General features: G+C 39.7%; 1 protein-coding gene and 1 long non-coding RNA gene across 2 annotated transcripts; one reads left to right on the top strand and one right to left on the bottom strand.

Moving 5' to 3' along the window:
- Window positions 1-4: 4 nt before the first annotated feature.
- On the top strand, window positions 5-21511 carry CCDC47 (coiled-coil domain containing 47). Its single transcript, XM_025436570.3, has 13 exons — window positions 5-661; window positions 7758-8026; window positions 8468-8575; window positions 9078-9252; window positions 11392-11513; window positions 11741-11806; window positions 14407-14508; window positions 14902-15012; window positions 15723-15808; window positions 17114-17172; window positions 17504-17613; window positions 17848-18015; window positions 19802-21511. Exons 2-13 carry the CDS (start codon window positions 7763-7765, stop codon window positions 19880-19882), a joined length of 1452 nt encoding a protein of 483 aa, XP_025292355.1. The 5' UTR covers window positions 5-661; window positions 7758-7762; the 3' UTR covers window positions 19883-21511.
- On the bottom strand, window positions 13813-14407 carry LOC112652917 (uncharacterized). The gene is made up of 2 exons (XR_003131817.3): window positions 14286-14407; window positions 13813-14067 (listed from the first exon to the last, which is right to left on the bottom strand). It is a non-coding gene; the product is annotated as an uncharacterized LOC112652917 (long non-coding RNA).
- Window positions 21512-24896: the final 3385 nt, after the last annotated feature.

Raw genomic sequence — 24896 nt, forward strand, 5'->3', positions numbered from 1 at the left:
CTGCTGCTGCTGCTGCTGCTGCTGCTGCTGCTACTGCTGGAGGAGCGCTCGTAGCCCGGGAGGCGGCCTAGGGGTGAAGAAAGCGTAGCAATGACAGCTGTCTAGAAATCCCAAGAAAAGGAATTGGGCGGAAACCACATATACATAAAATTGTGGACTCCCTAAACTCTGGTCCTTTGCAAATACGACCTAGGCAACATTTTCCGCATATCTCTGGCCACGTGGTCCCATAGACCATGGCCACCTTTAGCTTCCGGAGCACCAGTTCAGAGTGATGACAATTCGACTGAGCCCTAGCGGAGAGGGCTGGGATCGGCGCAGGCAGTTCCGGCCCGCGAGCCGAGATTATGTAATCTTCCCAGCGGCCCCACCTTGCCTCTGCTGGGCGGGGAGGAGGAGGTCTCGCGCGGTTCCTGAGGCCGCAGGCCGCTCCCTCGCCCCCCGCCCCTCGCCGCGCGCAGGCGCGGACAGTCCGCACGCATTCTACGTAACGGATGGCGGAGACTACGTAAAGAGTGGCTCAGCGTGACTGAGCTACCTGGTCCGGCTGTGTCCTAGAGGGATCGAGGGACAGTAAAACCGCGGCGACCGCGCAAGTGGCGGCCAGGCCGAGAAGCCGCGGCCGCAGGAGTGTCGGGCCGAGTTCTTGCCGCCGGTACAGGTAGGAAACGGGCCATGACGTGTTTAGTCGGTGCAGCCGGGCCAGGCCGAGCGGTGACTTTAAGTTGCGTGGCCTAGCCGAGTCCCTTTACCACCCAGCCCCTCCAAGTCAGGCCCCGGGTGACATGGATCACGCCTTCTCACCTCTCCTGACCTTCTTAAAAACAGAAAACAAACGTCGTCCACCCCAAGGCCCATTTTCTCTTGGTCTTCGGGGTTGGGGTGATTTTAACGGTTTTTGAGAACTTCCCCGCAGAGGTATGGGCAGATGCCAACTAGAAGGGCAAAGTTACAGGAAGCTTACAGTGTGCAGCAGGAAGAGTGGAGTATAACTGTTAGGATGAAATGATTCTCCATGGTTGAAAAAAACTAGACCCTGGTGGCTTAACAGAAGCAACAGTCTCTGTGGTCAGTCTTCTCTGAAGGTTTCTGACATAAGGCGGTTTTTATCCAACGGGTGTAAGGAGACAAGGAAATGTCTACATGATTTGCAGAAGTCTGGTAGTCTGGCACTTGTCAGAAAGGCCTAATCTAAAATGACAAGGAATGGGATCCCTGGGTGGCGCAGCGGTTTGGCGCCTGCCTTTAGCCCAGGGCGCGATCCTGGAGACCCGGGATCGAATCCCACGTCAGGCTCCCGGTGCATGGAGCCTGCTTCTCCCTCTGCCTCTCTCTCTCTCTCTCTCTCTCTCTCTCTCTCTCTCTGTGATTATCATAAATAAATAAAAATTTAAAAAAATAAATTAAAATAAAATGACAAGGAATGATTTCCTCATTTATTGCTCTTCAGGTTTTTTAAGTCCAGACCCAGTTACCGGGAGACTACGGAGTGAGCTAGCAGGAGATAATCAGACCCCAGACTTGTTAGTGCTTGTGTTTCCTGCCCAGGACTCTCAGGAACGGGTGTCCTGGCAAGGAGTTGTGCCTTTGAGAAATGAGATGACAGGTGCAGCAGAGAAACTTCTCAGAGGGAAGGCCAAGATATAAGTGACTTGGATAATTTTAACCTAAATAACCTTGAAGAAGCCTGTTACAGTGCTAAGTTATCTTAGAAATGTTTTCTGTGGTGTGAACATTCTAGGTGGAAGTTCAATTTGAAATAATGAGACTTTCTGGCGGTTAATCAAGTGGCCTGTGCCAATATTAATCTTTATTTGCTTCTCTTTGAAAAAGTATAAAACAAATCTGGAAAGGGAAGCACTAAAATATTTAATATTTTAAATATTAAAGTGTGTTCATAAGGCACAGGAGAAGGAAGGAATGAGAACTAGTATTTATTGAATGCCTTGTATGTGCCAGGCACATATCTCCTGTAATACCAACTATAGCCTTATAAGTGAGGCCAATAGTGAATGGGTATCCCTTTTTTTGTATGTGGGGAACGGTGAATTTTAGGTAATTAGTCTAAGATCATATGGCTTGTAAATGGTAGAGCTGATGTTTTTCTAACAATGTAACTCCACCAAAGTATGTGCTCTTTTTCGTATTTCTTCCACTTTTGACTATAATAAAAAATTATTAAAGTAAGCTACAGATGTTTGAAGACATATCACAAACCTCTTTAAGATTGGTGTTGAGGGGGATCCCTGGGTGGCTCAGCGGTTTGGCGCCTGCCTTCGGCCCAGATTGTGATCCTGGAGTCCCGAGATCCAGCCCTGAGTCAGGCTCCCTGGATGGAGCCTGCTTCTCCCTCTGCCTGTGTCTCTGCTTCTCTCTCTCTGTGTCTCTCATGAATAAATAAATAAAATCTTAAAAAAAAAAAATTGGTGTTGAGAAGGCAGCTGTGGAGGCGCCTGGGTGGCTCAGGTCATGGTCCCAGCCAGGATCCTGGGATCCAGCCCTGCATTGGACTCCCTGCTGGGTGGGAAGCCTTGCTTCTCCCTCTCCCTCCCTCTCCTCCTTCTCCCAGCTCCCCCTACGTGTTCTCTCTGTCTCTGTCAAATAAATTAAAAAAGAGAGAGAAAGCAGCTATGTTTTTTCCATAAAATGTCCCCTGGTGCTGACTTCAAAGATCAGATATTGGAAAGGATATGCTATTGGCCTGTCCTTTATGGCATTTATCAAATCATTTGTGCCTTTCAGATTTTATGAATTTTGTTGAATCTTAAGTATTTTTCTTTTTTAAGATTTTATTTATTTAGTCATGAGAGATACAGAGAAAGAGGCAGAGATATAGGCAGAGAGAGAGAAGCAGGCTCCTCACAGGAAGCCTGACTCAGGACTAGATCCCTGGAGCAGGATCATGCCCTGAGCCAAAGGCAGATGCTCAACCACTCAGCCACTTGGGCGTCCCTTAAGTATGTTTCTTGAGTAGCCATGGATTACAAGGTATTGGGCAATAACCTTTGATATTCAACTAATTCCTTTACGAATTTACAGCACTGTAAATATGAGATATAGAATATTCACTATCCTAGAGTACCCGGAAAGAGTACTGTATACTCCTTTTTGCCACCCATTCACTTCCGTTAGTACTCAACTCCCTCCATTCTGGCTTCTGTCTTGATCACCTCCTTGCAGTTGCCAATAATGATTTTGTTAGTATTTGGAAATTTCTGCTCTGTTTCTTACTTGAACTTTCTGCAGCAATTGAAACTGAGGTCTGTTTCCTTAGAAATATGCTTCTCCTTTGACTTCTATGATACCACTTTGACCAGAGTCTCTTTTTCTTTTCTAACCATTCCTTCTTAGTTTCCCATTACAGTTCTTCCTATTATGCCTAACTCTTAAGCTGTTATGATTCGTTTCTAGAGTTTTGGGTAGTGTTGTTTTTTTTATTCTCCTAACTCTTAATACTCCCTGGGGATCTCATCCATTCTGGCACCATCTCTGTTTCCATCTTAGGCTTCTATCCTGAACTCCAGACTTATATTTCAAACTACGTCTTTTTCTCCATCTGTAAAATAGGTTATAATTCCTTTTTATAGGGATTTTGTGAACATTAAGAGATAAATGTTAATCATCCAACATACTACCTGAAAATACTCCAAACTTTTTTTATACTCCAAACTTTTCAACAGGTACTAAATTTATTGCCTCCTCCCCCAATTTTTCTCCTTTATTCTTTATCTCAAGGATGACTTTGTTCAAGACAAAACTTGGAATCACCCAAATCTAACTTTCTCACATTCCCTATATCCAGTCACTTCATGCTGACAAGTATAATTCTTAGTATCTGTCAGATCTCTTTTCCTGTTTGTTCCCAACAGCACTGCCAGTTCAATCCTGTTTTATCTCTTATCTGTCTCAGCCACTTCTATTTTTCCTGCCTCATGTGCCCTATTCCAGTTCACCCTAGGTATAAGCTATCAGGATTAAATTGCAAATCTGATGGTGCCACTCTCCTACCTAAGTCCTTTAGTTGATTCTAATTATCCAAACTCCTTAGTGTGGTATTTATTATTTATTTATTTATTTATTTATTTATTTATTTATTTATTAAGATTTATTTATTTATTCATTCAGAGAGAGAGAGAGACAGGCAGAGACACAGGCAGAGGGAGAAGCGGGCTCCATGCAGGGAGCCCAATGTGGGACTGGATCCCGGGTCTCCAGGATCACGCCCTGGGCTGCAGGCGGTGCTAAACCGCTGTGCCACTGGGGCTGCCCTTAGTGTGGTATTTAAATGAGGATCATCATGATTTGGCTCCTGCTGGTCTTTCTAGCCTAATTACCCTAACTAACTTAGGTCTACAAACCCAATGTTTCATTGTACCAAACTTCTAAAATATGTCATTTCAGGCCCCTGCTATAGCTATCCTATAGTCTGTAGCACTTCTTGAGTACAGGAACCATGTTTTATTTTTTTAAAGAACTTTTTATTATTTATTTATTTAAAGATTTTATTTATTTATTCATGAGAGACAGAGACAGAGACATAGGCAGAGGGAGAAGCAGGCTCCATGCGAGGAGCTTGATGTGGGGACTCCATCCCCGGACTCCAGGATCACGCCCTGGGCTGAAGGCACACACTCAACCACTGAGCCACCCAGGGGTCCCAAGAACTTTTTAATACAAAAGCACATCATAGGAAAATTACAAAGGCAAAATGTGCATTATCTTACCATATAAAGTAACTACTTAGAGATATATGTCAAAACCTTTTTGTTTATGTGTATTTGTTTTTAAAGCAACAGAGCTTCAGGATGCCTAGGTAGCTCAGTGGTTGAGCATCTGCCTTTGGCTCTGGTCTTGATCCCGGCTCTGGTCTTGATCCCGGGGTCCTGGGATTGAGTCCCGCATTGGGCTCCCTGCAGGGAGCCTACTTCTCCCTCTGCCTCTGTCTCTGCCTCTCTCTTTGTGTCTCTCATGAATAAATACAATCTTTAACAAAAACAAAAACAGAGCTTCTTACTTCATTTGTAACAATTTTTTTTAAAAGATTTTATTTATTCATGAGAGACAGAGAGAGAGAGAGAGGCAGACACAGGCAGACGGGGAAGCAGGCTCCATGCAGGGTGCCTGATGTGGGACTTGATTCCAGGTCTCCAGGATCAGGCCCTGGGCTGCCCTGTAACAATTTTTAATGGACAAAAAACTTGAATTTGTTTTTTGTATGTACCCACAGTTTAACCCAACTTTTCAAATTTTTTACTATCATAACTAATACTATAATACAATCCCTTGCAGCTAAAGTATCATGCAAATTTATGATGTTTTACTTCTCTTGGCATAGTATTTGATGTGGTGATGTGTTCAGTGAGGGTACATTTGATTAGATATGGTAGGATTATCTTATGAAAGGCAGTGAAAGCCAGAAGGGTTTATAATATTCTATAGGAATTGGTTAGCTTTTGATGGTTATTAAATTCTTATGGAATAAAAGTTGTGTTTTAGGAAGATGATGTCTTTTAGGAAGAGAAGAAGGGGGTAGGGAGAGAGTTTAGATGGGGAGATCATTTAGAATATCACTGTGATTCTTTAGCAGGTGATAACTTGGATTATCATGGTGGCTTTGGGAACCAACGAAGGAAACATCAGGATTTGATGTCTGTTTAGGTATCAAAGGAAAAAGAAAGTGAAAAATTAGATATCTTTCTTTTCAACAAGACTGGAAAATGGGATTGATATTATAGAGATAGAGAAATTCAGGTACCTGCTGGTTTTAAGGTGATTGTAGGGCAGTGCTCAGCAGGCTACAGCCTGAGAGACAGACTAGACTGTCTTTGTATAGCTTATGAACTAAGAATGGTTTTTACATTCTTATTTTTTTAAAGATTTTATTTATTTATTCATGATAGACACAGAGAGAGAGAGAAAGAGAGAGAGAGAGGCAGAGACACAGGCAGAGGGAGAAGCAGGCTCCATGCAGAGAGCCTGATGCGGGACTTGATCCTGGGTCTCCAGGATCATGCCCCGAGCCGAAGGCGGCGCTAAACTGCTGAGCCACCCAGGGATCCCCTGGTTTTTACATTTTTAAAGGATTGTTTTTAAAAAGAAGAATATGTAATGGAGACAGTATGCTATCCACAAAGCCTATATATTTATTATTTGACCCTATATAGAAAAAGTGAGTAGGGCATAAAAATGGACATGTCTGTTACACAATTGGTGCTATAGGGCTTGTGTTCAGATGAGAAAGAAGAACTAGAAATACAACCTAAATAGACTTGATGTTTTAAATCTAACTATGCTTCAAACTGTGGATCAAATGTTCTCCCTTTTTGGTAAAGCCTTACCTGTTTGGTAAGATGTTTTCATATCATTTGGCACATTTTTGTCATAGATCTGATTTCATTGTATTTATTGGTTCAGAACTTGTTTAGATGGTGGAATACCTAGTATTCTCTTCAGAAAGCTATGAAATGCTGATGTATTTAATCCCATTATGTATACTAGGAACAATTTTGTTGACAAAAAATTACTATTTTGGGCAACTCTCTCGTGTCCTCTTTGGGATCTTTGTACTCTATCATTCAATAAATTTTACTTTCACTCAATAAACCTTGCTTTGCTGCCCACCCAAAAAAAAAAAAATTACTACTTTTAAGTAAATGATTAAAATCACAGCCACTGGCTTACATTTGAAAATCATCTTGAGAAGCAGTTCATAGTAGGGATTTTGGAAGCATAACTGGGATCAAAATCATAGCTCTGTGCCACTTGGTATTTGTATTACTTAGTGTCCCTGCACCTCATTTCTATTTATCTGTGAAATGGAGATGTTAATGCTACTTTTCTCAAAGGGTTTTTATGAGGATTAAATTTGTTGCTTTTTTACTGTAAAGCCTTTAGGACAGGGCCTAGAACTTTTATCTCTCTCTCTCTCTCTCTCTTTTTTAACAAAGATTTTATTTATTTATTCATGAGAGACACACACAGAGAGAGAGAGGCAGAGACATAGGCAGAGGGAGAAGCAGGCTCCATGCAGGGAGCCTGACGTGGGACTGGATCCCAGGACTCCAGGATCATGCCCTGAGCTGAATGCAGACATTCAACCACTGAGCCACCCAGGCATCCCTAGAACTTTTATATCTTAAACATTAGCTTTCATGATGATGATGTTCACATATACACACACAAAGTTGATCTGAGGACAAATGGTTTTACTATTTACATATTACTGCTAACAGGTAGTTGCATTTTGGGACACCTGGGTGGCTCAGTGGTTGGGTGGCTGCCTTCAGGTCATGATCCTGGGATCCGGGATCGAGTCCCACGTGCGGCTCCTGCGAAGAGCCTGCGTCTCCCTCTGCCTGTGTCTCTGCCCCCTCCCCCCAATGAATAAATAAATAAATCTTTTTTTTAAAAAAAAGATAGTTGTGGGCAGCCTGGGTGGCTCAGTGGTTTAGCGCCGCCTTCAGCCCAGGGTGTGATCCTGGAGACCTGGGATCGAGTCCCACGTCAGGCTCCCTGCATGGAGCCTGCCTCTCCCTCTGCCTGTGTCTCTGCCTCCCTGTGTCTCTCATGAATAAATAAATAAAATCTTTAAACAAAAATGAAGTGAATAGTATTAAAATTTTAAAAAGCAGGAGAGAGTCACAGATTGATTTTTTTAACTATAAAATTTGATATATATAGATATATATCTATATATCTATATATATAGTAGTCCATTTAGAATTTTGATTTATTATTATTTTTAACTCATTTTTAAGGTGCAATGAAAGCCTCCCTTGCTTTCTGTGTTGTCCTTTTGGTGTTCGGGAGTGTCTCTGAAGCCAAGTTTGATGATTTTGAGGATGAGGAAGACATAGTAGAATATGATGATAATGACTTTGCTGAATTTGAGGATGTCACAGAAGATTCTGTTACTGAATCTCCTCAACGGGTGATAACTACTGAAGATGATGAAGACGAGACCACTGTGGAGTTGGAAGGGCAGGATGAAAACCAAGAAGGAGATTTTGAAGATGCAGATACCCAGGTGAGGTTCTTTTTCTTGATTCTTGGGAAAGTGGAAAGATTAGAAGATTTGTAACTGGCCCTTTCCCAGACATTAAAAGTAATACCCAGATCTAAGGAGACCTTTACTCTCAGCTATCTTCATTTTTGTTCAGTAGGCAGAGCTCTTCTAAATGTTTTGTGATATGTTCCACCTTTTACACTGATGGAAGAATGAATTATATTTTTCTTCTCTATGGAAAGCCTACCTGGAATGGTTGGAGAATAGAACTGTGTATAGGTGGGAATTATATCAAAGTTCAAATGCATGGAGAGTTATCATTTGTTATAAACTTGGAATATCTCTGTGTTCTGTGCTGCTGCTTACATATTCTGTTTTCCTCTACAAATATTGCCTACAAAAATGAGATGCAATTACTGGCCACATTTGTGGGGGAAAACAGATTGTTCCTCGTTTTTGTAGGAGGGAGATACGGAGAGTGAGCCATATGATGATGAAGAATTTGAAGGTTATGAAGACAAACCAGATACTTCTTCTAGCAAAAATAAAGACCCAATAACAATTGTTGATGTAGGTATATAGGATTCTGAATTCCAAACTAACCAACAAAATAGCTGTTACTAATTCCAGAAATATAATTAAAAATATCATTAAATATAGATGGTGTTGACGTAATAGTGGGGAGCTGTTAAAGAACTTGACATCAATTCTTCTGATAAAACTCCACACTTAGAGAAGCAACCCCTATGTTTTTATTCTAGCCCTCCTAGTTGTATTTATCAAGGAATGATGAAGAGACTGGAAACTGGGTTTCTTTGGGGGTAAGACTCAGAATCAAGTTTAATACAGAGGGCTTTCCAGCTTTTCATTCCATTTGATTGTCCTCACATTTCCTTAAAGAATCTTTTCAAAGCTAACCTAGAAAACTAAAATGAGCATATTTTTCAAAGTATAACCATATTCAGCGTCAATTATCTAAATTATCCACTTTTCTCATTCTCCTTTATCCCATGAGTTAGACTCCATCCTTCAGCCTCAGCCAACATTAAATGGAATGATTGTTCATCTTTAGGTTCCTGCACACCTCCAGAACAGTTGGGAGAGTTATTACCTAGAAATTTTGATGGTAACTGGTCTGCTCGCTTACATCATGAATTATATCATTGGGAAGAATAAAAATAGCCGCCTTGCTCAAGCCTGGTTTAACACTCACAGAGAGCTTTTGGAGAGCAACTTTACCTTAGTAGGTAAGTTAGGCTAATACAAGTCCAGCTGCATGCTTGAATACCACCTTGTAAGAACTGTTTATTCCCTTCAGTATAAGCATCTAACTTCTTTCATGGACTGCTGAAGAGGATGCTTTTTTTTTTTTCCTCTGAAGAAGGATCTCATTTTTTATTTTTTTTGAAGATTTTATTTATTTATTCATAAGAGACACAGAGAGAGAGAGGCAGAGACACAGGCAGAGGGAGAAAAGCAGGCTCCATGCAGGGAGCCTGACGTGGGACTCGATTCCGGGTCTCTAGGATCAGGCCCAGGGCTAAAGGCAGCGCTAAACCGCTGAGCCACCTGGGCTGCCCGGATCCCATTTTTATTAGGTTTTATGTACTGAATTAATTGCATTTAAAAAGTAATTTTCTAGTTTTTCATTAATCAATAATTGCTAAACAGCTTCTGATTAGAATAAGATTCACAGTGCTATCAAAACAAGTTGATAGAAGTCTGGCTGAAAACAAGGAATTTTGACATTTTAGGTAGCTTGATGCTTTCATTTCATCTTTTAGAAATTAGAAATCCCTCAGAATTTCCTCAGGTTCTGGGAACTTTAGTTCAAATCCATTGAAAAGGTATACACTGAAGTACCTTCGAGGAAGCCCCATGCTTGTGTAGTGAGGGAGTAAGGTGGACTCACCCCACCTTCATCTCAGTTTGTTTCTTTTTAGTAAGCAAGTATCCATCTGCTCAGCTCTTTAGCCTACTGTTTATATGTTACGCTAGGTACTTTGCATACATTGTTTCTTATGTAGTCTTTGTTTTTGTTTGTTTGTTTTTTAAAGATTTTATTTATTTGAGAGGGAGAGAATGTGTGTGTGAGAGAGCACAGCAGTGGGGGGAAGGAGGAGCAGGCTTCACACTGAGCAGGGAGCCCAACATGGGGCTCAATCCTGGGACCATGACCCGAGCAGAGTTTAACCTATTGAGCCACCCATGCACCCTCTTATGTAATCCTTGTAATAACACTGTCAGTTGGATATAGTTTCTTTTCTTAAGGAGGCACTAAAGTCTAGAAATGTTAAGCTATTAAATTGCAACCATGATATGAGAAGCTAGTCTACTTACTTTCAAAGTCCATGCTCTCAGGCAGCCCGCGTGGTGCAGCGGTTTAGCGCCGCCTGCAGCCCAGGGCGTGATTCTGGAGGCTCTGGATCGAGTCCCACGTCAGGCTCTCTGTTATGATGCCTGCTTCTCCCTCTCTGCCTGTGTCTCTGCCTCTCTCTCTCTCTCTCTCTCTCTGTCTCTATGAATAAATAAATAAAATCTTAAAAAAAAAAAAAAAAGTCCATGCTCTCTCTCACTCTCTCCACTGTACCATAGCATTTCAGAGTACTTTTTTACTTGGAAATCAGGAAAAAAAAAACAAAAAACAAAAAACAGCGTTTAATGCCTTCCACTTCCCCTCATGTATTTTCATTTGGTGTGTCACTGTGCTTTCCCTTGTGAGGTCGAACAATTTCTTTTGTATTCATTCAGTGAACAGATACTACACTGCATGAATTACATGAAAGAAGGAAATGATTGGAATTTGAGCCCTTTCTAGATCTAAAATACAACTCTTAATACCAACTGTTACCATGTTGCTGTTGGAAAAGCAAATTTGGTTAAAGTTAATCCACAGGAGACATAGGCAAGAGTGTTGAATAGTTTGTATTAATGGTATTTTTTATTCACTGCTTAGGAATTTTGTTTGTTTGTTTTAACCTTTGACAGGCATTTTAACTGACTTTGCTCCATCCATTTTGTATCTACTTTTGAGAAATTTATATTTTGAGCTAATCATCATTAACAGGTAACACTAGAGTCCATGATTATATTTTTAAGTAATCTCTACACCCACTGTGGGGCTTGAACTCACAACCCCGAGATCAAGAGTCATATCCTCTACTGACTAAACTAGCCAGGTGCCCCTCCATAATTTTTCGATGGAGACAAAGAGTATTTAAAGGAATGATGACCATCTGTTGTAATGTATGTCTGAAGGAGAGTTCTGTAAGATAGCAAAGTATTGCTTCCCTAAAGCTATGATTATTTGGGGGTCAGAGTGGAGGAAGTGTGATGATTAGGCCCCAACATTTTCGGTGAATCACATTAAATGGTTTTACCCCTAGGGGATGATGGAACTAACAAAGAAGCAACAAGCACAGGAAAGCTGAACCAAGAGAATGAGCATATCTACAATTTGTGGTGTTCTGGTCGAGTGTGCTGTGAAGGGATGCTCATCCAGCTGAGGGTAAGTTCAGAATTAGTGGTATAACGTATATCTTCCTTTAATTGTTTTCCAGTGTGGTTCCAAATCCAAATTTACTGTCTTATTCTTTTTCTTTTAGCTAAAAATTAGATGTAAAAATCCTCTTTCCACTAATTGGCAAATGTAGAGTATATTTCTTGAAACATTCGATTTCCCCCTTCAAGGTCTTTATAGTAATAAAAGTTGCAACTATTCTCTTGGTTTTTCAGTTCCTCAAGAGACAAGACTTACTGAATGTCCTGGCCCGAATGATGAGACCAGTGAGTGATCAAGTGGTATGTATTCTTCCTACTGGTTTTCTCTGTACAGATTAAATTCTTAACTTCTTAGAACTTACACCATTCCTTGCCTGGATTCTGTCTGAATTTCAGGCAACTTGTGTTCCTTGCCAAAAGTGGACCCTTTTCTATGTCGATGGATTATTTTCTACTTAGTGTACCAACTATGGGGAGTGGGGAACATGTGCTTTCTGTAGGGAAGGAGATACTACTCTATCAATAGGTAGATTGGCTGAATCCATCTGGATAATGGAGAGGAAACAGTTGTCACAGTTAGTTTGCACTCTCATCTTACTCTGTGCCTTGCTAATGCTTTTATCTTTGATAATAAGGTGGATTTCTTAAATAATTTTACTTCAAATAACATTTTGGGCTGAATGAGTTCAAATCATGATCTAGGGACCTTATTGTTTGGTATACCTTCTTCCCTTTGTTTAAGTCAACATGCTAATCTGCAAATTGTATCCTTTGTCAGAAATACAACATTCCAGCCCTTCCCTTCATTCATTTAATAAGTAATTGTACTGGCTCCTTCTGCTACAGGAAACCAAAATATACAGTCTCTTTTATATGAACTAGTAGAACAAGAGATGTGTGCATATATGTCAAAATACAAAGGAGTATTTGGTAAACAAGTGCTGTATTAGTAATATGATTATGTACTTCGGAATGTCATTGGATTGAAACTCATTGTTATTATTTTATTTTATTATTTTTTTAAGATTTTATTTATTTATCCATGAGAGACACAAGAGAGGCAGAGACATAGGCAGAGGGAGAAGCAGGATCCCCATGGGGAGCACAGGACCCCAGATCACAACCTGAGCTGAAGGCAGATGCTCAACCACTGAGCTACCCAGGTGTCCCCAAGGTTACTATTTTAAAGGTTTCATTTTTAGTTGCAAATCTGTATCTTTTATTCACTTCATTTTGTCTTATATGGCCACTGGTGGTTTAATCTACTAATTTTTAAAGCCTCGTTACTTAAGAGTTCTATCATTTATGGTTAAGAGTCCTATCATTCTTTCTCCTACTAGATACCATCTTACTAGGTAGAAAGGAGGAAATTTTGCTGCATCTTCAGCTATCCTAAATTATTCTTCAGATGTTGTAATCATTTTCAATTTTTTTTCTCCAATTCTTTCTTGAGGTAGATTTAATGTCTTTTTCTCTGAATCAGCCATTGTTTTATCTCTTATTTTTTCTGTAAAGACAGCCTCAATAAACACAAGTCTCTGTATTTTTTAGCCCCTTTTCTGGGTTTTATTTAAGGTGTTGTTTTGTGTAATGTCTGCTCAATGATGAAAGAACAGAAAACCTATCCTTTTAGAGCTGCCATCTTGCCAGGTCTTTCCTGTATTTCTCTACTTTAACACTTCCCTCTACGTACTGATAATTTTTGACCCAGACATCTTAAGATATAGTTAATATGACAAATAGTGCCATGTTTTAACATACCAGGCTCTTGAGGTTTATAACTTTATCTTCCTGGTCCAATGCAGTTATTAAAAATTGTTTATCTGTGGTGTTTACGAACATGAACAGCCAATTCTCTGGTTGTCCAGATACCAGCTGTGGGTCCAACAATTCAGTTCATTTCTGACATTGTACACTGGAGTTAGTGCCAGATTCTACAAGTTAAAGGTCTCAGTCCTGGGGGATCTCTGGTTGGCTCATCAGTTTAGCACCTGCCTTCGGCCCAGAGCGTGATCCTGGAGTCCCGGGATTGAGTCCCACGTCAGGTTTCTGCATGGAGCCTGCTTCTCCCTCTGCCTATGTCTCTGCCTCTGTCTCCTTTATTCTCTCATGAATAAATAAATAAAATATTTAAAATAAAATAAAATAAAGGTCTCAGTCCCACAAGACTGCTCATACTTCAGATGCCACTTGCAAGTCCCAGGCTCTCATACTTCTGAGACTAGCTGGCTATAAATCAAAAGTTCCCATGGCCCTCCTTTCGGGTTCAGTAATTTGCTAGAATGGCTCATAGAACTCAGGAAAGCTTTAGTTATATTTACTGGTTTATTATAAAGGATACAATTCAGGAATAGTCCAATGGAAGAGAGGCAAGATATGGGCATGGGGATGGTATACAGAGGGCTCCCAGGCCCTTTCTGGGTACTCTATCCTCCCAATAAGTCCAGTTGTTCAGCAACTTGAATTTCTAGAGCTTGAGTTCCTCTTTTCAAGGTCATTTACGTTGTTGGCAGAAGTCCGGTCCCCATGGTTGTAAGTCTCCATTTTCTTACTGTTGCCAACTGGAAACCATTCAGTTCCTAGAAGCCATTCTGAGGTCTTTGCCATAGCCCCCCACCCAAGCCCTTTCCTACTTCAAGACTTTATTGGGCCTAGTTCCTTTTAAAGGCTCACTTGATTGGTCATTCCAAGATAAAGTCCCTTTTGACTAACTCAGTGTCATCTGATCAGCAGGCTTCTGACACAACATAATCATGGGAGTGATAGCCATCATACTCACAGGTTCCTCTCACATTCAAGGGAAGAATGTAGACCTCAGGGGGTGGGACTCTCAGGGGCCATCATAGAACTCTGCATATCACAGAATCTAACAGGTGAATTCTGTTGTTGTTGTCTTTAAGCAAATAAAAGTAACCATGAATGATGAAGACATGGATACCTATGTATTTGCTGTTGGCACTCGGAAAGCCTTGGTGCGACTCCAGAAAGAGATGCAAGATCTGGTATGTCTCATTTTTCCAACTCAAATACATGGAGAATTGTTCCTCTTTATTACATAGGCAGTCAACTTCAAAACATAGGGTAATTATATCACTTGAATTGTTTTTGTTTTTGTTTTTTTTTTAAGATTTTACTTATTCATGAGAGACACAGAGAGAGTCAGAGATAGGAGAAGCAGGCTCCTTGCAAGGAGCCCGATATGGGACTTGATCCTGGGACTCCAGGATCACACCCCAAGCCGAAGGCAGACGGTCAACACTGAGCCACCCAGGTGTTCCTATCACTTGAATTGTTAAGCACAACTTTGAAATAGGTCAGAACATACTCTCTTGAGGGGAAAAAAAAAGTTTGTGCATAATAAAATTTGTCTTACCTTCAATTGCTTTTTCTTCTAGAGTGAGTTTTGTAGTGACAAACCTAAGTCTGGAGCAAAGTATGGACTGCCAGACTCCTTGGCCATCCTGTCAGAGATGGGAGAAGTCACAGAGGGAATGATGGATACAAAGGTAAATGCAATAGAAGACATACATTTGCAGACCTTAGCGTTTACAAGGCACTCCCCCTAAAAGTCACACTGTGCTAGTTCTTCATTTTATGGCAATGCTGTATTCCTTTCCCACACAAACATTAAAATACCTTCTTTAGCAGTAGATTAACTTACAAAAAACGAGTTTGACTAGTCAAGTAATTTCTCTCTGAATCAAGAGAAAATTATTCCTAGGATTGCTAATGGTTTTCAAGTTTTTGTAGAAGGACTACAGGATTAATCCTCATCACCATGTCATTTAGTCCATTAGTGTAGATGCATAGGGAATCTTTTTTTTCTATTGGTTGTGGAATGGTAGGAGTACATCTTAGCATCATAAAAATATAGAGTAGCTCAAAGACGGTTCTAATGTAAATTCAAGGTGATGTGTTTATGACGATCCCCTGAAATTATTTTAGATTTTATCTTCATGCATTTGTTCTTGTTTTAGAACATTATTTTGAGACATATGTTCAGCTGCTCATAGAAGAAATTTGATCATTGGTGTGACTAAAGAAAGGTACTAGTTTCTTTGTAGAGAGATCCCTTCTCTTATTTAAACTTTATTTTTAAAAAGCTTTAGCCTTAATGCTGTTGTGAAAAAGCAAGGAGGATTAAGGAGTGAATATCTTTATGAAAAAAGGGAAATGCATCAAATCCTACTTTAAAATTTTTTTTTCTTTTTTTCAGATGGTTCACTTTCTTACACACTATGCTGACAAGATTGAATCCGTTCATTTTTCAGACCAGTTCTCTGGTCCAAAAATTATGCAAGAGTACGTATGAGATAAAAATATTGAAGTTAATTGTCCCTACTAGCTTTCTTTGTTGAAACACCTGCAAGGTGCTTCTCCAATTTTTCTTACCAAATGAGTGAGGAAAGTTGATGACAGGCATTCTAAGTTTTCCTTTGCTTTGCATGTGTCATGAAAGTAATTGAAAACCTATGGGAGACAAACAGATAAGCCTCCCAGATTGCAATATGTCATCACATTATGCACCAGCCACTCAGTGGGATGGATGAAACTCTTACAGAATGGCAAATACTAAGAAAATGTAACTGCTAATTTCTTTATCCGTTGTAGTAGTTTATTTTTCCTTTTTAAATTTATGATATGAATCTGTGATTTTGACTTATGTCTGATTAGAGATATCTGCATTTTATTTCATGACCTTTTCTGGTTTCATTTGTTATATTTTTTTCCTAGTATATTATCAGATGCTCTCAATGTGCATAGCGTTCCTGGCTTTAGAGTAACATTGTTTGAATGTTCATATTCAGAGCTTAAATTTGTTATTTGTAATCAGATCCTTTCTCAGGAGTGGATACTTATTTAAGTTTACCCTTGATGTAGAATTGGCTCTGACCTAAATTTTTGGTTAAGGGCTTTCCTTTCATAAGCTGTGGAGTTAAGAACAGTTAAAAGCCAATCTGGATTTTAGTTCTGTGTCAGAATTATTCGGGTCTTTATGCCTATGGATAGATAGTGTTGCATCATCCTTGCCTTGCTCAACTCAGTAACAACACTGTGGGCACGTGACATTCATGGAGCCTTTTTTGTATGAGGGGAGGAGAGGAGGGTTGATAGAGATTACAAAAGGAAATCTTTGGTGAGTCAGAACTAAATTATATATGCTATAGTAAATCATTTCTAAATATATTCTGAGCCTAACTCAAAAATAAGATGCTTCATTATAGAAAGAGGAGTTGGAAGTAAAACATAAAAATCCATCAAAATAAGCAAAAATATTATTTAAAATGTGGGCCTCATACTTAAACATAGGCTCATTTCTGGCTCCCCAGGTGAGAGGACTATATCCTGATGCCTGGGAAGCTTCACTGGAGGTGTTCAAGTATAGGATAAAGATCACTTGGGAATGCATCCATCAGATAAGACAAGTGGACCAAGGGACCTGTAAAGCTCCTTCAGCTTCTGAGATTATATTTAACTTGGGGATTCCAAGCCAAATACTGTACTGATTATCTGCACATATCTATTCATCTAAGTGAGTTGGGTGATTTATGTGAATGGAAAGTATCTTTCTTGTGTTCTTTCTAAATAGCCTTTCTTTTATAACAGGGAAGGTCAGCCTTTAAAGCTGCCTGACACTAAGAGGACACTATTGTTTACATTTAATGGTAAGTGCTCTGTGGTCTTGCCTGGGTTCATTTTCTGTGAGATGATTATCTTAAGGAGAATATTGTTCCCTCCTAAAGGATAGCCATAAAAAACTGCATTAAGCTTGCCTGCTTATTGGTTTTGGGATTTCTTCAATAAGAGATCCTTTTATTTATTTTAATTTCTATTTTCTGCTGCATTTTAGCTGTCTATGACACTTGGAGAAAGAAGTCTATTAATACAAAAAAAGTGGGGGGTGGGGTGGGAAGAAAAAAAAAAAAAAAAAGTTGGGTGGGCCCAGAAGTATTAATGTTGCCATTAACTCAATAGGAAAATGTCTTTGTTTTCCAGTGCCTGGCTCAGGTAACACTTACCCAAAGGATATGGAGGCTTTGCTACCCCTGATGAACATGGTGATTTATTCTATTGATAAAGCCAAAAAGTTCCGACTCAACAGAGAAGTAAGACCCACAGCTTTTATTATAAGTTGGCATCTTTTATTTTGTTTCCCCCCCAGGGGAGTCAGAGAGCAATGATTTTAGCGATTGTATCTTTGCTAGTTTGCTAGTTGACCTAAAGTGCTAAATGGGAATAGTCTTATAAAAGTATTCCTATAAAAAAATAATACTAAATGGGACGTGGTTCTGTTGGATTGAAATGGATTTCTTATGAACGCTTTGTTTCTTGGGGAGAAGGGCAAACAGAAAGCAGATAAAAACCGAGCTCGGGTAGAAGAAAACTTCTTGAAGCTGACACACGTGCAAAGACAGGAAGCCGCGCAGTCTCGTCGTGAGGAGAAGAAAAGAGCAGAGAAGGAGCGAATCATGAATGAGGAAGATCCTGAGAAACAGCGCAGGCTGGAGGTAAGACAGACTTTTCTTATGCTTGGTAAAACTAGGATTTAGAAGGATGCCTATTATGCCATTTGACCGTGAAGGTAAATTCTGTGTAGGAGTGTACACAGGCCTAAAAGTTGAGCATTTCTCTGCACTTGGGACATTATTAGTTGTGATAGCACTATTAAGAAAAATAAATAATCTGTCCCTTTCAAACCAGGTTAGATTGAGTCTGTGATCTTAGAGAATGATATAAATTAGCCTTCCCCAGCACAATCCCATTTTGAAAGTTCCACCAGTACAAGCCAAGTTAAGTACAAGCCAAGTACTTAACTGAAGTAGAAAGAAATTAGGAATTTTAATAGAAGACAGAACATATGCCCTATGGTCCAAATGTATCTCATTTTATAAAATGTTTAATTTGCTTATAGAATTAGAGAATCTGAATATTTTTTGTTTGTATTTTTGTTTTCTATTTTGTACACAACTGGGATCTCAAACTCAAGAGCTTTTTAGGCTGTAGTATGTTATGTTTGAAACATCAGCATGTTCTCACATTTTTGTGAAGTAAGATGCAATAGTCTAGCTCTACAGTTTTAAACCTTGTAAATGCTAGTCAAAAAAAAGAAGAGAACAAAGTTCTGGGAGATGTGAGTTCTAACAAGAATAATTTTGAGAATGGAAGAAAATCAGGAGACCTCCTGGCAAGAAACAGTGAGGCGGCTATGTAGCGCCATGGGAGTGTCACTCCCATGGAGTGTCACTAATGTGTTGAGGAAAGTTGCCCGGGATACTCAGGCCTCCTCACCATTTGTCATTTGATTTTGTTCGTTTTCCCATAAAAGTGGTGTTAACAATAATGGTTCAGTTCTTCAGGGGTACTTAAGAGCACAGCTATGGATGGATAAACATTCAGGCTTCCATGCTGTAGAGGTAGTTTTTTCTGAGCTAGTGTTGAAACCTAACACAATCAATACTTCTCAAACCAATTTACAAATGACCCTTTGAGACATAATTTGTAATACTATCAATAACCGTATGTGCTACATGCTTCTGTTTTTCCTATTCTGTATCTTCTCAGTCCTCTAGTGGAGGAGTATGTTTCTCAGGATATTTCTACCTCAAACTTCTAAAAAAAATTAAGTTTGAGATTGCCACTGAAATAATCTTTAATCAGATGTGATGGCTAGTAACCAACCAGTGAAGTCATACTTTGACTTGGTCTCTAAGGCTTCCCTTAGTACAGATAACAATAACCAGTGACTTTTGCCACTAAAATAATGTGTTTGGAGCTCCTTTTTCTCTTTCAATATAACCTAATTCATAAATAAAAATATGATAAAAACTCCCAGTTTAACATTATGCATTAAAGTATTGTGCTCAGGTTTAATATCTATGCTTATAAGAAGAGATGCCCAATTAACAGCCTGAAAAAGGAGATCTTAAGCTTTTCTGAATTGAAGTACAAATCCTTGGCAGATACACATAGATGTTATGATGAAAGCTGGATTAGTGTTTCTTGAGTATAGTAAAAATCAGAATAACAAAGCTGCTTAAATATAGCGTTTAATTTCTTTCTAATTTGAGATTAGTTACTGCTACTTCATTTTTTTCTGCTACTTCATTTTAAGCTGATTTTCATTAACCAACATAGATATTAGCAATTTTTATAACTGTCTTTTAGAAAGTTATTTATGGTACAAGCCTGGGTTTTTGAATAATAATATAGGCAGTATTCTAGTTTTGATTTTTTTTTTTCTAGTTTTGATTTTTTATGTGTACTTAGAGCTTAGTTTGGATTTCCTTTCTCTAGGAAGCTGCCTTGAGGCGTGAGCAAAAGAAATTAGAGAAGAAGCAAATGAAAATGAAACAAATCAAAGTGAAAGCCATGTAAAGTCATCCCAGAGATCGGAGTCCTGATGCCACCTGTAAGCTCTGAATTCACAGGAAACAAAAAATACCAATTTCTCATCTTAAAATTCAAACACTCTCAAGTGACTAAGAAATCCTTATTTCATCATCTGTTCTGTTTTTGATATGGAATTTTACAGAGGTTATAGATGCAATGGAAGGACTCTGTTTCAGTATTTCTCTTCCAGATAACCAAATTATTTTGATTACTTTATAAAAGGAATGATATATATGTGTAGTTTTAAAATATTTTTAAAATTATAACATGAATCATCAGTGCTTTTAGTGCTTTGATGTTTGAAGAAATATCATGAAATTTATAGATACATAATTAGATTGTTGCTTTTTGTTTAAACTGGGTAGTTGCAAAGGCTATGAAGACTGACTCTAAGCCAAGATTCCACAAATAACTATTGGAATTGCACAATAAACATTGCTTGATGTTTTCTTCTGTGTGTACATTAACCTTGTAAAAAAATTAAATTTAGAACACTATATGTGGTATTGAAATTTCAGGGACTCAAAACATAATGTAGTTCAGTGTATGTTTTGTAGGTGGGAGGTGCTGATGACAGTGTTATATCTCTAAGACTTAGGATACTCACATGTACATGGAAAATTCTAAGGATAGGTAGCACAGGAGCACAGTTTTTTCCTTACCTGATACCACAAGCTAATGACAATGTGAATGCTGTATTTAAGTGGTTGTACGTTTTCCTTGAGTAACAAATGCATGAAAAATTCACTGCTTCACCTAGATCAGATCAGTGGTCTATGTGAAGTTACATGTTTTTCCTTCTTGGTTGTTGCAAACTATTGGATGTTCATGGAGAAGCTCTATTCTCTGTGTTATGGCTGTGTCCCTTTGCTTTTCCTTCTGCTTTTATTTCTTCCACAATTGAGGCTGGGTATATTCTTTTAAAGAAATAGCCATGAATATGCATAAATATACTTTTAAAAATGAGCTTTCCTAAACCATTGAGAGTTCTTTCTGCCTCTTGGGGAAGGAACTCTTGGGGGAGAGGCCCATCTATCTGCACGAGCATTTAGCTTGTTCAGATTTCTGCATTTTATAAATGCTTCCTACTAAGAAAGCATTTTTTAAGTCACTGCTTGTACCAGGTAATTTTTGCTGGGGATGGGAAAAGGTTGGGTTTTTTTGGTGGGAGAGGGGTGGGTGGATATTTTTTTGTTGATGCTTTATGTGCAGGTGTGTTCTGAGGCAATAACAAGTTGCTGTGAAAGCAGTATGTGCTGCTGCCTTTGTAACTGCATGAAAACTTTTCACATGGATTTTTCTCTAAATTAATGCAGAAATGTGTAAACTGGGAGATGCAAATGTAATATTTTTTTTAACAGTTCATGAAATTAAGTTATTAAAATAACAAAATAACATAAGATTTAATTACTTTAATGCTATATAATTCTAGAATTAGCCTTGTTTTACAAAGTTTAAAATACATTTTAGAAATCAAAGTTGATATGCTTAGCTATCTTTTGATTAATAAGAGCTTTCTTAAAGTCCCACACATTTGGACCATGGCAGCTAATTTTGTAATTCAAGCATTCATATGAACTACCTATGGACATATATTAAACTAATTGACAAAAATCTCAGAGTGCCGCCTTTACTTTTCTGGGGTTGCCCTACAAGAGTATAAACCCATAGGAATGCTCTTTCTGTTCAACAGATGTCAGCACTGAAATGCTTTACCTTCCAAAGAGTTGGCCTTGATAATAATCCTTTAGTTTGTTACCAGTTATTTTTAGAATGTTTTCTATTTTTAGAGCTCTATATATTATTAATGGGCTCCTCCCCAAAGTCCACCTCTTCAGTTAAGACACCATTATCTCTCCTATGAATGAGAGGAGAATATTGTTGACTGCCACACGTTTGAACACCACTGAGCCCTCCTTTTCTGCATTGCCTGGCCACTTGCAAAACAGGCACTGGACTGGAAGATAAAGACCTGACTGTAGTGCCAGCAAAATCAATACTAAGCCCTTGACTTTGGGCAAGTCATTAACTTCTTTGAGTCTCTGTTCTGTTCTTCTTCGTACAAAGTAAGGATAGTAACTGTTTTCTTCCCTATCCCACAAGTAGGTCAACACCAAAAGATAATATGTGTAAAGTTCTCACATAAAGCACTTTAAAAATGTGAGGTATCACCTAGGACTTTTCTCTAAGTGGTGCATTTTTGCTTTACTCCCTTTTGTTTTCCTTCCTCCCAATGGAAACCAAGCAGATCCTTTCAGAGTTCTCTAACTTTATCTATAAAATATGACAGGGTATTTTGGAATGGAGGTTGGGGAATAATACCTTTCTGTTTCCTTAGTAATAGAACCTTTTCCTATCATGGATTAAAAGTTGAAACTCTTTAAATGAGACTTAGACCAAAGAATCACTGATTGGTATTCTCATTCCACCCATCCAATAGGAATAGACACATGAAAGTTATTTAGAGCAGTGTTATACAAAGAATCTATTGGTTTTGGTGGGATGGGTAAAATACTGTATTTTATCATCCCAGATTCTCTTTTCTATGTTCCTGTTCCTACTCATTTTAAGTGATTTGAAAGGATGTAAAAGGGAGGAAGCAGTTATACCCAAAAGAGTGGCTTCTACTACAGACTGCTAAAACAATTAGTGGAAAGTATTAGTTTCTGGAGGTTGGTGATTAGCGAAAGATTTATTTCCATTTGGAAGAAAGTATAGGGTTTTAATCCGTTGACAACAAGTTGAATGCCATCTTGGCTCCATTAACTGAAAATAACCAATTTCAGAAGAAAACGGACTTTTTCCCCCTGAAAAGCAGAAACTTGCATCTACTATGCCACTTTTAATGGATTTTGTTTTTATTTTCATCTTTTAAAATTAACTGTCAAATAAATAAAATTAACTGCCTTTTAAAATTTCACCCATCTGGTTTTATCCAAATAGTGGGACTTTTATTTATTTAAGACACCTAGGCCTTTTTAAATGATTAGTTCTTATCACATTTTGAGCTTAAATGCTTAAATTTCTTTCTTCTGCATCTTTTTCTTCTATGTAACTATCAGAACATTTGTAGCAAAGCTAGAAGCCAGCTTTCTGCTTCAGAAAAGAGCCCTGGGTTTGTAACAGGGATGCTGGTGCCGTCCTAGTGCTTGAACAAGTCTGTTTCCTCCTCCATGAGTGGGCATTCTCCACTTTTCCCCCTTCTGAAATGGCTGTTCAGAGGATATAAGACAGCATGTGTAATGTGCTTTTGAGATAAAAGATGTTCTATAAATTAAATAACCCTGTTCAATTCACTAAACCAAAAGTCATAAGCATTTCTCTCACTTGAGTATCTTAGGCAATTAGTGTTACCTTACCTTTCTGACAATTTATATGATATCTTGAAGAGGCCAGTGCACTTAAACTGGATGCCTAGAGTTCAAAGCAAAACTTTCTCATCACAAGTCAAAAACAAAGCAGGGAGTCTTTGTAAACTCTGAAAGTTGACCTTTCATATCACTGATTTTCTAAATTATCCGGATTTAGGAGGCCCTTTTGCAAGGAAAACTAAAGTGAATGGAAATTTGCTCCTTGGAACAATCACAACTGAAGTTGTGCCTAAAGTTTCTCTTATTAGCTTTTGTGGGCAGTCGTGAAGATGGTGAGACCTTTTGGCCTCCTTGGCAGATTAACATCCAGTTAGAAAGTGACATGGCTGCTGGGATAGGTGTGCTGGGAAGAGCCTTTATGTTCTAATTCCCCAGAGCAGTGGCTGCATCATTTGGCATCTTTTCAGGCACTGAAAAGATGTGGTCCAAAGACCACGTGTGAAGAAGGTGTCCTCTTCTAAATAACACCAAGAATTTTACTTCAATTTTTAGCAGCTTCCTTCGTCAGTTTACCATTTGCTGCAGAGAGAGGCCTCTTTGAAAATGAGAGAACAGCGTGGATCTTGCTTTAGAAAATTAAAGCACTAGATGAGATCAAAGTGATATCAGTATGTAAAACTGAATGAGGTCCTGGAGTCACCGGCAAAGTTCACATTCACCTATTTTCGTTCAGTTTGGATGTAGCTGAATTCTTTCATCTTGGAAGTTGGGCCAGTATAAATCTGTGTCATGGGACAGAGCTGCGAAGAGCCTGTGACCCATCCTTGCTGGGATCCATCCAACTTTGGACACAGGTGCCATCCCGAGTAGGTCCCTGGAAAGACGAAGCCCCACAGGAGTCTCACTCTGCTCAGGCTTGCTTCCCGCTCAAGGCAAACCTGACGGGGGTCTGCAGAACATGCCCCTCAGGCTTGTGCACAAGGAAGGATCCAGGGACAAAAAGATCCAGAAGTGGGGGGAAAAAAGTTTCCGTTAGCTGAGCTGTTTTCCTCCTTTTACAAATAAGGAACCTGAGGCACAAGGAGTGGGTTTCCCCTTTGCAGTTTGCCAGTCTGGGGCTGGAGGGGCGTTTGGGAGGTCTTCAAAGAAAAGTGCGAGACGGTTTTTCCATTCAGGTACTACCACACAAAATGAAAAAAAAATTTTTTTTTCTTAAGTAGCTAAATCCTCAGCCAAGTGTTTGTTTGCCTTACTCTAGTTACCGCCCCGCCCGACTCTTCATTATTGAGATCATCCTACTTCCTTCCTGCTGCAGGGGCGGGGAGGCTCCGCGGAGCCCCCTGCCGACCAGCTTCGCCTTCGGCTTCCACACACTAGGGACAGGGACCCCTCCCTCGGGGCGCGACGCGCGGACCGAGCTAACCTAGAACCTAAGACGCGCTCGCCGCGCGGCGAGTGCCGAGGACCTGCCGCCGGAGCCCCACGCCGCTGACGAGACGCCGGATGCGCTCAGAGCCGGGGGGTGCGGGGTAGGGGCGGGGGCGGGGCGGGGCGGGGCGGGGCGGGGCGGGGGCGGGGCTTCCTTACCCGCTCCGGGGTGGAGCCGGGGCGGGGCGGAGCTCTCCAGCCCTCCCCGGGTCCCGCTACTGCGCATGGCACGTTGCGTACCTCCCCCCACCCCCAGCAAC

This window comes from Canis lupus, chromosome 9 (assembly GCF_003254725.2).
Source record: "Canis lupus dingo isolate Sandy chromosome 9, ASM325472v2, whole genome shotgun sequence".
Lineage (NCBI taxonomy): Eukaryota > Metazoa > Chordata > Mammalia > Carnivora > Canidae > Canis > Canis lupus.

Coding starts and splice junctions, on each gene's coding strand:
- CCDC47 (XM_025436570.3), top strand. CDS start 7,763: ATGAAAGCCTCCCTTGCTTTCTGTGTTGTCCTTTTGGTGTTCGGGAGT. Junction 8,576..9,077: donor ACCCAATAACAATTGTTGAT/GTAGGTATATAG, acceptor GTTCATCTTTAG/GTTCCTGCACACCTCCAGAA. Junction 17,173..17,503: donor ACTATTGTTTACATTTAATG/GTAAGTGCTCTG, acceptor TTTGTTTTCCAG/TGCCTGGCTCAGGTAACACT.